Source organism: Vulpes lagopus, chromosome 11 (genome assembly GCF_018345385.1).
Source record: "Vulpes lagopus strain Blue_001 chromosome 11, ASM1834538v1, whole genome shotgun sequence".
NCBI classification, from domain to species: domain Eukaryota; kingdom Metazoa; phylum Chordata; class Mammalia; order Carnivora; family Canidae; genus Vulpes; species Vulpes lagopus.
This window is the reverse complement of record NC_054834.1, coordinates 73,824,248-73,837,006: the sequence shown is the minus strand read 5'-3', so window position 1 is coordinate 73,837,006 and position 12,759 is coordinate 73,824,248. Positions and strand designations below refer to the sequence as shown.

At 42.6% G+C, this 12,759-nt stretch overlaps 1 protein-coding gene across 5 annotated transcripts in view; it reads left to right on the top strand.

Annotated features, from left to right (window-relative positions):
* KDM2A (lysine demethylase 2A) overlaps window positions 1–12,759 on the top strand; it is a 156,284-nt gene that overhangs the window by 130,081 nt on the left and 13,444 nt on the right. For all 5 annotated transcript variants that reach the window (XM_041722902.1, XM_041722904.1, XM_041722903.1 and 2 more), the window contains exon 13: window positions 11,068–11,151. In XM_041722902.1, the coding sequence (XP_041578836.1) occupies window positions 11,068–11,151 (84 nt within the window). The remainder of the gene's footprint in view (window positions 1–11,067; window positions 11,152–12,759) is intronic.

The window sequence follows — 12,759 nt, the reverse complement described above, 5'->3', positions numbered from 1 at the left end:
AAAAAAAGACTTAAATACATCAAGACAGCTTGAGAAGTATCTTTATAAGTATAATCTGTCCTGGGGCGCCTGGCTGGCTCAGTCAGTGGAACACGTGGCTCTTGATCTCAGGGTAGAGAGTTCAATCCCCACACTGGGCATAGAGATTTTAAGAAAAGACAAACATAACAACCTATCCTATTGCTTTATCAAGTTTCTTCACGTTATATTTTTTTCTACTTTTTCAAGAGCTCTCCCAGTATTAGTTATTTTCAGAGTTATTTTCAGAGCCTTCATGTATTGATCTCAAAGGAATGAACTTATTTTTCAGGAATCCAGATTTCAGCTGTCTAAATTGGAGGAAGGTCTTTTAAGTTTTTCCTCACAAATAACCATTACCATGAATACCAAAAAGTATAAAGATGGGAATATTAATATTCTCTTTAAATCATCACTTGGAACTACATTTTAGGTACAGGGCATGTGAATTAGAAAACTGGTTTGCAATTGGTAATATGTGTTTATTTTCAAAACCTATCATACAGATTATTTTAAGCCACAGAGAATTTATATTGAATAATTTTATGTGCCCTAAGAAAGATGGGCTAAATATTTCAGTATGTCTGTTCCATCCCTGACTCCTTATTCACATTTTTCCTTGGCCACTTCTGCCATCCACCTCAGGAAAGAATTCTGATCTCCGGGATAGGACCTGAAGTTTTTTTTTTTCTGCTTTTTCTTTTTATGGTAAACTGTTTAATTGTATCTTATCATTTATGCATCAGTGAAAGGGTAAAAAACTAAAGAGGCTAAAAAAGAGTGGTATCTGGTGAGATTGGTCCTCTCTAGTAGTGATAGAAATGAGACAGTTGGTTTTATAGTTTGGTTTTATAAGGTTTGTTCTAAAAGAGGTGTTGAGACGCCTGGATGGCCCAGCATTTGAGCGTCTGCCTTTGGCTCAGTTTGTGATCCTGGTCCGGGATCAAGTCCCACATCAGGCTCCCTATGGGGAGCCTGCTTCTCCCTTTGTCTATGTCTCTGCTTCTCTCTGTAATTCTCAGGAATAAATAAAATCTTAAAAAATATAAAATAAATAAAATAAAATATAAAATAAATAAATAAAATAAAATAATAAAAGAGACAGGTGTTATCATTGTAGCTTGTATTTAGGGGAGGAGATGATAAAGTTCCAGATAGTTCTATAATGATTGATGTGCAGCAAAATAAACTTAGCCATACTTTTCCAGACTCATAAACTAGATTCCAAATTGACTTTCCACCCTTGAATGAGAAAGAACACTTAAATTTTTTCTTTTCTATTGTGATAATAGGACATATGTATTTTTACTTTCCTGAGAGTTTGACTCTAGCATCTTTCCTTTTTTTCCTCAGAAGTTTCTTTTTTATGTAGCTATTCCATCATAGGTACATGTAGGAAACATTAATTAATTTGCCTTTAGGATCCATAAGAAGAAAGATTTCTAAGTTTATATCTCACTGACATTCCTTTGGTCCGGATATCTATATTTCATTAAAAAGATTAAGGGATTTAGGGGATCCCTGGGTGGCTCAGTGGTTTAGCGCCTGTCTTCAGACCAAGGCGTGATCCTGGAGTCCCGGGATCATCGGCCTCCCTGCATGGAGCCTGCTTCTCCCTCTGCCTGTGTCTCTGCCTCTCTCTCTCTCTCTCTCTCTCTCTCCCTCATGAATAAATAAATAAAATCTTAAAAAAAAAAAAAAGATTAATGGATTTGACTCCATTGAATCCAGTTGTAGGAAGCCATATTATAATCCACTAGTCAGTTGTACAAGGTCAAGTATCCTGATAAAAGTACATAAACTCCCTTACTAAAGTAGTTAAGATATTTAAGGAGGCAGAGTGACAAAAAAAAAAAGGGGGGGGGGGGAGGCAGAGTGATGGAAAATGTAGAAAAATTTGCATCAAATACTAAGCAGAATAAAAGGAGGCAGCAAGAAAGGGAATGAGTTAAAAAGATCTCTAAAGAGGGCTCTTAGCATTATGAAAAATATCTAGAGAGAGCTTCCTTTCATTTGTCAGGAATCGTGAAAAACATGGTAGCCACCACAGTCTAAGATAGAGTTGCATAGAGACCAGAGCATGAGGAAGGAATGGCCACCAGAATGACTAGTAGGCTGGCAGTGTTTGATTATTCCTGCAGAGGCTTGTCCACACCTTGTCTTATTTACCCAAGAACATAGTTAAAATGCAGCTGATACCAGAAGACAGCAGATTTAGAACCCAACTCTGCAGGTACTTTCACTTAAGATCAAATAGATTAAATTATTCCTACATTTGACCATTTGTGTTTAATCTGAGCTTCAGACAATAGTGAGTTTAGAGCTTCAATACTTTGAGAATCTGAACATCACCCAAAAGAGAAGTTTTGGATTGGGTAGGTGCCAGTACTGCACAGCTGGAGACTGCAGTGCTAGAGAACTTGGTGCGTGTAGCATAGGAGCCTGCACTGCAGTAGAGGATAACAGCAAGCCCAGAGTTTACTCTTCCTTCAGAGAGAGGAATTGTTTCTTGTTCCTTGTTGCAGCCTGTATGGCTCTCATGAAGAACTAGCAGAAGAGATGAGAGCAAAAGTGGGGAGATGAAAGATCCATGATTCTGTATCCCTGAAAGAAAAGGCCATTTTAGTAATGGTAGGAAAAGGCTTTGAAGATTCTAAAATGTGAAATTCTGCATTGTTGAAGAAAGATCATAGACTATAAAGTTGGAAGGGATTAGATAAAAAGGGGGATATTAAAAAGTGTTGACTTTTTTTTAAAGATTTTATTTATTCATGAGATACACAGAGAGAGAGAGAGAGAGAGAGAGAGAGAGGCAGAGACACAGTCAGAGGGAGAAGCAGTCTCCATGCAGGAAGCCTGATGTGGGACTCGATCCCAGGACTCCAGGATCACGCCCTGGTCTGAAGGCAGGCGCTGAACCGCTGAGCCACCCAGGGATCCCCTTGACTTATTGATCAGGGGAAAGTAATCAGTATGTATGTTTGGGAATGTATGGTAACTTTGACTCTGAAAAGTGTACTAAAGGTAGAATGGAATTCTCTCCCACTGTGAGATACTCTTGAATCTCTGAAATAGAGAAGTCTTGTGCTTGATAGATGGTGAATAAAGAGACAGAATCTAGAGCAGTGTGTATAGTACAATCCCATTAATGTGAGAAAAAGTCTCTTTGTATGTGCATTGCAGGGATGCTGGAGAGAGGGACATCCCAACTGCTGACAGTGGGTCACAGCAGTGTGGTAGCAGTCAGTTGGAAGACTGAATTTTTAATTAGACCTTATTTTCTTGTTTGTATTTATTTAGGTCATAAAGTCACTCTTAATACATGTACATAGATAAAAAGTTTTTAATATATCAATGTATTTGGCTGCCCAACTTAGTGAAACAAATTCAGTGTTGTATATTTATTTTCTTGGTTTCTCAAAGCTTCTTTTTTTTTTTTTTAAGATTTTATGTATTCACAAGAGACACACAGAGAGAGAGACAGAGACATAGGCAGAGGGAGAAGCAGGCTCCCTGCAGGGAGCCCAAGGTGGAACTCAATCCTGGGACCAAGGATGAAGCCCTGAGCTGAAGGCAGATGCTCAAGCACTAAGCCACTCAGGTGTCCCTCTCTAAACTTTCTTTTTTTAAGATTTTATTTATATATTCATGAGAGACATAGAGGGAGTGGCAGAGACATAGAGGGAGAAGCAGGCTCCTCACAGGGAGCCCAATGTGGGACTCGATCTCTGCACCAGGGATTATGCCCTGAGCCACTCAGGTGTCCCTCTAAGCTATTTTGATAAGCTTGGCAAACATGTGATTTTTGGTCAAGGTACTAGATATATGAAAACCTATTTTCCCTTCTGTAAAATAACATCTACCTCACTGGAGCTATTCTGAAAATTAATGGTAATGTTAGTAGAGTACTTAATAAGCCATATCACTATTGCAAAAAAACAAAATACATGTTACAAATGTATGAGTTAATTTATTCCACTACTCTGAATCATGCCTGCCTAGCCTACTCTGTGCCAGGAACCAAACTGAGTGTAAATATGCAAACATGTTATGGATCAAGCCCTCAAGGGACTTACTATTCATTGGTGAAGCAGGCATTTAAATGGACTGAGAGGGCAGCCCTGGTGGCTCAGCGGTTTAGCGCCTGCCTTCAGCCCAGGGTGTGATCCTGGAGACCTGGGATCGAGTCCCACATCAGGCTCCCTGCATGGAGCCTGCTTCTCCCTCTGCCTGTGTTTCTGCCTCTCTCTCTCTCTGTGTCTGTCTCAAATCAATCAATCAATAAATAAATCAATAAAATCTTTAAAAAATAAAAAATAAATGGACTGAGAAAATAAGTACACTCTAGGTTTACAGGTACCATGCATGACATAAAGTACTGAGTGAACACTGAGTATAGATGGCTGAATTCTGCCCTAAGGGAAGTCTTAATTCAAAAATTAAAGGGCACCTGGCTGGCTCAGTCGAAAGAGCATATGACTCTTGATCTTGGGGTCATGAGTTTTCACCCCATGTTGGCTGTAGAGATTACATAAAAATAAATAAATAAAGGGCGCCTGGGTAGCTCAGTTAAGCATCCAACTCTTGATTTTGGCTCAGGTCATAATCTCAGGGTGGTGAGATCGAGCCCTGCATTGTGCTCTGTGCTGGGCATGGAGCCTGCTTGTCCCTTTCCCTCTGTTCCTATCCCTACCCCCTGCCGCATGCTCTCTCTACCTCTCAAATAAATAAATAAAGGCTTTAAAATAACTAAACAAGCTTTTAAAAAATATTTTATTTATTTATTCATGAGAGATACAGAGAGAGAGGGAGAGACACAGGCAGAGAGAGAAGCAGGCTCCATGCATGGAGCCCAATGTGGGACTCGATCCTGGAACTCCAGGATCACACCCTGGGCCGAAGGCAGGCGCTCCGTCACTGAGCCATCCCTAAACAAACTTTTAATAAGTTAATAAACTTGAGTACCTGCGTGGCTCAGTCAGTTAGTGTCTCAACTCTTGATCTCAGCTCAGGTCTTGATCTCAGGGTTGTAAGTTCAGGTCCCATGTTGGGCTCCATGCTGGGCATGGAGCCTACTTTAAAAAAGAAATAAACAGGGATCCCTGGGTGGCGCAGCGGTTTGGCACCTGCCTTTGGCCCAGGGCGCGATCCTGGAGACCCGGGATCGAATCCCACGTCGGGCTCCCGGTGCATGGAGCCTGCTTCTCCCTCTGCCTGTGTCTCTGCCCCTCTCTCTCTCTCTCTCTCTCTCTGTGTGTGTGTGTGACTATCATAAATAAATAAAAATTTTTTAAAAAGAAACAAAAATAAAAAGTTAATAAACAGATTCATATTACTACAACATTATATAAATGACCCTCAATTTATAAATTTCAAAATTGTTCTTTCTGGTGCAGTAGGCTACTACTGCTTTTATCTGAGATTCTAACATTTTGTTTTATAATGATCTAAAAATTTACAGTAAGCTCTATCTCAGAGGAGTATGATGGTACCGAAAGCAGTCATGGTTTCAGATAAATACAGACACTACAGGCAGCCCGGGTGGCTCAGTGGTTTAGCGCCGCCTTCAGCCCAGGACATGATACTGGAAATCCAGGATCGAGTCCCACATCGGACCTCCCTGCATGGAGCCTGCTTCTCCCTCTGCCTGTGTCTCTCCTCTCTCTTTCTCTCTCTCTGTCTCTCACGAATAAATAAATAAAATCTTAACAAAAAAAATACAGACACTAATCACAATTTGCCTATCTGGGACACCTGGGTGGCTCAGTTAAGTGTGTGCCTTTGGCTCAGGTCATGATCCCAGAGTTTTAGAATGGACTCCCACATCGGGCTTTCTGCTCAGCACAGTGCCTGCTTCTCCCTCTCCCTCTGCTTCTCCCCCGGCTTGTACTCTCATGCTCTCTTTCAATAAAATAAATAAAATCTTTAAAAAACAGTTTGCTTCATCTGACACTTTGGGGGGTGACTCTACCACTAGTTAAAGAGAAGAATTGGTAGAGGACCCAGTATTAGATCTTAATCCATGAAGCCAAATTTGGGGGGGGGGAGGCAACTTCTATATATGAAACTTAATTTGCAATTTTTTTTGTTTTTTGGGGTTTTTTTTTTAAGATTTTATTTATTTATTTGATAGAGTGAGCATAAGTGGGGTGAGGGGCAGAGGGAAAAGCAGACTCCCTGCCAAGCAGGGAGCCCAAAGCAGGGGGCTCAGTCCAAGAACTCCAAGATCATGCATGCATGACCTGAGCCAAAGGCAGACGCTTAACTGACTGAGCCTCCCAGGCACTCCATTTTCAGTCTTTACTGTTATTTGTAATAATTCACACATTCTTACTAAGTAGAAAGTTTTGCTTTGTTTACTTATTTTTTTAAAGTAAATTCTCCAACCCATGTGGGGCTCGAACTCACCACCCCAGTACTGAGTTATGTTCTCCACTGACTGAGCAGCCAGGGGCCCCTAAATAGAAAATTTTAAATAATTTAACGGCTACAAGGCATATCAGGTTAGGTTAAAATACACATAATTCTTCAAAGTTTTTATTTTTATATTACATAATGTCATGCTTACTAATTCTGATCTTTGTTGCCTATCTTTTATTCTAAATTAGTAGAAAAAATTGATCTTGTTTAATTTATGATTTGGAAATTTAGTGGGAGTCAGTTCCCTAGTACCTTTCTGGTTTTTGTTTTTTCCTGGTAGCCTTTAGGGTTTTCACTTGCTACAACTTGATAACATGTTTGTCCTAAGTATTCGTTCTTTATCATCCCTCCAGCTTAGATAGATCTAAAAGGAAAACAAGGATTTTCCAAGAAGACCTTTCACACTATTAAGGAAAACTTTTCAGACATTAATAGGCTGATTGCACTTGGTCTTTGAGTCTTAAGATAAGTCCAGACGAGAGGTTTAGGATTAGAATGGTCATAGAAACTTTCAGGAAGAGCTTGGTCAAAAAGCACAGAACCTCCCTCCTTTCCGTGGTAAACTACTGTAAAAATTAAAATATGTAGTCTCTCCAGGCAAAGCCTAGGCCTCGTAAAGCCTATTAGCCACTGACTCTGCACCAGAAACTCACTGAAACAACTGTCCTGGAAATAAGAATGTTTCTTAGCTAGGTTCTTAGTGGCCTGAGATGTTTATTTCAAAGCAACTTCTGTAATTTCTGGAAAAGCCACATACATTTATGAGAATCTAAATATTACATAAATTTGGCTCCAAAATACAGTGCACTGTACCCTGAGACTGCTTGTTCAGTCTGAGCTTCACCCTGATTCAATCAGTGTATGGAGAGTTTGTGACACACATCACTTGAAGGACTGTCAGAAGTGGCATCAAGATGTCTGACAAGATGCAGGGTCTGCTGCTTCATTCAGGGAATGTCAAGAATAGGGCAGGCAGGGGCGCTTAGGTGCCTCAATCAGTTATGCGTTTGCTTTCTGCTCAGGTCATGACCCAGGAGTCCTGGGATCTCAGGTCCTGGTCTCCCTGCTCAGCGGGAAGTCTGTTTCTCCCTCTCCCTATGCTGCCCCCCTCCCTGTGCTCTTTCTCTCTCTCTCTCTCTCAAATAAATTAAATCTAAAAAAAAAAAAAAAAAAAAGAATGGAGCAGGCAAAACTACTAGGATAGAAAATGAATTGGAAAGGTGCATGAGTGCTGGAGTGGGGGCAGTCTCAGGGGCAGGGTCCCAGGAGACTGGTGGACACAAATTCAGTGGTTTCTTGAGCTGGTGCCAAGGCAGGAAAATAAAGCACCTTAACCTGAGATTTAGCCTCAGCTAGCTTGACTTGGTCATGATGGAGCTGCTAGAAGAGCTGCCTAGGCATTTCTGTTAACGGTGGTGGAGTGCCCAATCCCAACCAGAGGCAGGCATCTGTTGTAGAAGTAGTTATTAAACAGACATATGTATTGAATATGTCAATATTGGTTGAAATGTGTCGTTCCTGAAGGTTTTTCTGGAAACACGTATGCTCATTCTGGATTCTGGGTTTGGGAGAGTGAGGGCAGGTGAAGCAGGCGGGCGTGCCAGCAGAAAGGAAACTCAGAGGAGCTCAGCTTGGTTGCCTGGCTCTTGCACAGGCTGAACTTCGGGCGACTTGCCGTTTGCCTGAAGAGCAGGGGGGAGAAGTGTGTGTGCGTGCGTGTGTGTGTGTGTGTGTGTGTCTGTGTGTGTGTGTGTGTGTGTGTGTGGTCAGCGGGAAAGAGTGCTGGCTGTAACAATAAGAGGTGACCCTGAGGGGAAGGGTGTGGACGGAGACAAGGACACTCTCGGGCCCAGATGCCGAATGGGTTAAAGCCTTTCCTTTTGCTGGCGCCTTCCGAAGTCGGCCAGAGGGAGCCCTCCGGGGCCGGCCTTGGTTCTCCTATTGCAGTGGTGGTTGGAGGGAGGAGGCGGGGGGCGCGGCCCAACTCGCCTCCCGGGCAGCCTTTCCTCCAATCACAGGCCCGACAGCCCTCGCCAAGCACACCCCTCCTGACTCTGCAGCAGGACGGCTGGGCCCTCTGCCTGGCTCGCTCACTCGAGCTCAGCTCCCCCTCCTGCCATCTTCCGTTGCAAAGCATTTCTGGGAGCTGCATGTGGGTGACGCAGCAGCATTGTTCGCAGGCACAGGAAGCCGCGGCTGAGCTGAAGGGCTCGAGAAGGAGCTCAGAGCACGACACGCTGCTCCCTCTGGGTAGCCTGAGGGGTTGTAGCTGGACTGCCCTGCCTGATGTACTTTGGGAGATTCCAGAATTTTCAAGTAAATTGGGATTTTCCTAGAGGGAGAAAACCTAACTCCTTCAGCACAACTTCCAATACAGAAAACAAAACAAAGACGCTGGGGAAACTTCAACCGAGAGCCTCGGCAGCTCCAGAGCGACGAGAAACACAAGGTCAGGCGGGCGGGCGGCAAACCCTTTCTGGCTTGGGGTGTGTGTAACTGTAGGGACTTTGTCTCAGCAAAGAGGCAGAAGAACAGCCTACCAGGCAAGTCCAGGACAATGCTCAGGTTACTTAGTCTTGTTTGAGCCGTCATTGCACTTGTTCCCTCTCCTGGTGGGATGTGCTTCAGAATTGGGTCGCTTGGCTTTTGGGAATCCTTTTCCCTTCTCTGTCCAGACGCCCACTGTTCTCTTCCCCTTCCTGTGATGTGTGGGGTGTGGGCTTGTGTTTGAATGTTCTCCCGAATGCCAGGAGCCTAGATAGGCGTCAGCCTTTCCGCACTCCACCCCCGCTCTCTGCTCCCCGTCCCAAACCCCCTCTGGTGAAGGGTGGTGGCTTCTTTATATGGTTTCTTGGAGGGCCTCATCTGGAGTCTGCCTTTTTTGATGAAGCTGGGTGAGCTTGGTTGTATGGCCCCAACAAAATAAGGCTTGGAAGGAAATCTGCATTTCCCTCCACACCCACACAGACCCCAGTAACTATGTCGTCTATGTGTGAACAGCTGCCCCCCACCCCCACGCAGACAGTTTCTCCACCTACCTTTCCCTGTCCCCCACAAAAAATCTTGCAGGTAGAATTAGACTGCTTCTGGTGAACAGTTAGGTTCCTTTCCTACTCTTAAACAATCGCAGATCTTTCTGTGCGGTCTGTTTTGCTGAAAGTGGAAAGTCCCTGTTTGTGGACAGCTCAGTGCTCTCCGGCAGAGGAAATGGGCAGAGTCCTACTCCTCGGCTGTACGACATGGGGGAGGGGAACTGTACACTCCCTAGCACACATTTTGAATGGACCTGAATTTTTCACCCTAGGGAGATTAGGAGCCCCTACTGGAGCCTAGTCCCACGTGGCACCGCACCTCGCCTCTTCACCCCCACACTGTGGGGTGTTAAACAGGAGGCTTCAGAATAGGATGCCATAGCAACTTGAAGTAAATAAAACGTCTGCAAATGAAATCAGTTTGGGGGAGGGTGAGAGGCATCTGGAGCCTTGGCAAAAGGGATCTTCGTGGAGGAGCTTCCTGGGTGTGAGTTTTAAAGGGTCTTTCTGAGTTCCAACTCTGGGATTTAGGTTACGATCCTTTGGTTAAGAATGAAAATGCTTGGAGAAAAGGGCTTCATGCTTCAGAAAGTCCTGGTCTGTAGGCATAGAGCCCATAGGATTATGGAAATGATGATTAAAAATGGCTCAGGCATGCTCACTGTCCAGGATCAAAGTTTAGTTTTTGTTGAAACAGTTAATATACTAGGGCAGCCTGAAAGGAATCTTGTAACTTGTCTTCTGGATTTGTGTTCTTTTGCTTTTACCTTTGCATTAGGGCTCATGAGGTTAAAGAAAGAGGGATTTCAATCTGCTAGAAGGTTTGGGACTCAGAAATTTCTGTCTAAAACATAAAGACTGTCTTCCAAAAAACACTCAACTAGCATGATTCACTTAAGTGGCAGTTTCTTACTATAGCATTGTCCTCAAGTCATTCAAACTAGATTGGTTAAAACCATCAAAACTGTTGCCCCTAAGATTGTTCCTGTTCCATTTATAAGAATAAAGCCAAATAATTACTTTATGTGTGTGTGAGAGATTGATTGATTGGTTGATTTGAAGTTGAGATTTCCGTAACCAGCCTTAGAAGAATATAACTCTGGGTTGAATCGAGACATTAAGACTCTGCCTTTCATACTATTAATCCAGTATTAGCCAGTCCTTTTTTGCCACTTTGCTGAGATCTGCAAAATGAAGGCAGTACTCCTGGATAATATTCATTGATACTGAAAAGTAAAGGGGCAATCTTAAGTTTTACTGCCATATATAGAACTGGGTGACAAGTAACACTTGTCGCCATGTAGCTAGTTACTTCAGCATACATACTAACAATACAGTGAGTATTACAAGTTTGGAATTGGGAGCAAAGGTAAATTACAAGTCTTGATAGTACCACACTAGTTTGAGTTTTCTCTTTCATCTTCAATTTATTTATTTTGCAGTGAGTCTCTAAATGAAAGGAAAACACAGTTGCCAGCCTGCCCTTCCCATGTTGCTCTTGGGGACTGAGGCTAAGTCTGAATGCTGCTGGGAGTGGTTGGCTCTTTGTTCACTGTTCCTGCTTTCTTCCCCCTCTTCTGTCCTATCCTACCCTTAGATTTTGCTGGAGGAGCTTGCCAACAGCGATCCCAAGTTAGCCCTCACTGGAGTCCCTATAGTACAGTGGCCAAAAAGGGATAAGGTAAGAAATGATTCTTTTTGATCTTCAGGCTGCTGAAGCATGTTGCTGGCTGACCATCACCATTCCAGAAAGAAAAAGAACTAGAGGCAGACAGCTTTTGGTGCATTAATATAAACTGACAGGAAATCATTTTTCGGTTCTGTTTTAACTCTTGGGTCAGGGTAATTGGCTATCTTTGGAAGTGACTCTCTTAACTATCAAACTAGGAACTTGCCTCCAGGTTTGGATGCGAAAGTGTGCGTTTATTCACCAGAATGGATCTATTCTTATCCTTTTGGCCCTGTGATTCAGTTATTTCACAGATATTTTTTTTTAACTAGTTAAAGTAATCATATATATTTAAATGATGGGAGTGTTTCTATGATGGAATGAATGCACACTAAAAAAAAACCTTTAATTTGGATTTTTCAGTATCAAATGGAAAAAAGAAGGAATTACCTGTTAGCTAATAAATTGCCAGTTATGAATTTTCATGCCTGTTCAGTTAGGTCCCATATAATTTTTTCCCGTATTGTCCTTTGTCAAGGTTATTAAATAAAAGTAAGAATTCTGATCCTGTCCATGAGCCTGGCAAATACGTAAGTCCTTCCTCGGTGTTTCCCAGTTGAAATTTGCAGAGCCATCCCATTCCAGGAGTGTTAAGGTGTATCGCTCTAAAAGACAAATTAAAGAACCACTTCCTAGGTAGAGGAGTCCCAGTTAGCCTATGCTTGACTGCATGAGACTGCCTTTATACAGTTTAGTCATTTCTGGCTGTTAAATATTTTGTGTAAGAAACATGTTTAAGGGGGCAGCCCCAGTGGCGCAGCGGTTTAGTGCCGCCTGCAGCCCAGGGCGTGATCCTGGAGACCCAGAATCGAGTTCCACATCAGGCTCCTGCATGGAGCCTGCTTCTCCCTCTGCCTGTGTCTCTGTGCCTCTCTCTCTCTCTATCTCTATCTCTCTCTGTCTCTCATGAATAAATAAATAAAAATCTTAAAAAAAAAAAAAAAGAAACATGTTTAAGGCACCATGGAAAATTAAAGAACTAAAAGATCCAGTCCTTGTTCTTGAAAAGATCACTATGACAAATACAAGTAATAAAATTATAAACATATAGCTGAGAGATGTATTCTAAACTTAAAGGTCTACTGGAGTGTCTGTTATATACCAGATTCAGAATAATAAATAAGCAAGATCCATCTCACCCTGAAGTAGTTTATATAGTCTTCTTTATGAGTATCTTCTGAGTAATAATATTCAGGATAAGGAAATATTGGAGGGCCCTTGGAGTGACTTTGGCACACAGAAAGCTTCAAGGAGGGGCAAGTGTCACAGCTCAACAGAGTGAGAGAGATGTAGCTGAAATAAATAGCCTGAAGGGATTGGCAAACATTTTCTGTAAAGGTAAATATAATAAATACTTTCAGTTTTACAGGCCATCCAATCTCTGTGGCAGTTTCTCAACTCTGCCACTGCATGTGAAAGCAGCCGTAGACCATGCTGAGCATCACTCTGTTCCAGTTAAATTTCATTTACAAAAACAGGCAGTGGGCAGATTTGCCCATGGGCCATAGCTTGCCAGGCTGTGTAATCTTCTACCCTCTCCAGTCCTTAAAGCAACTTGAT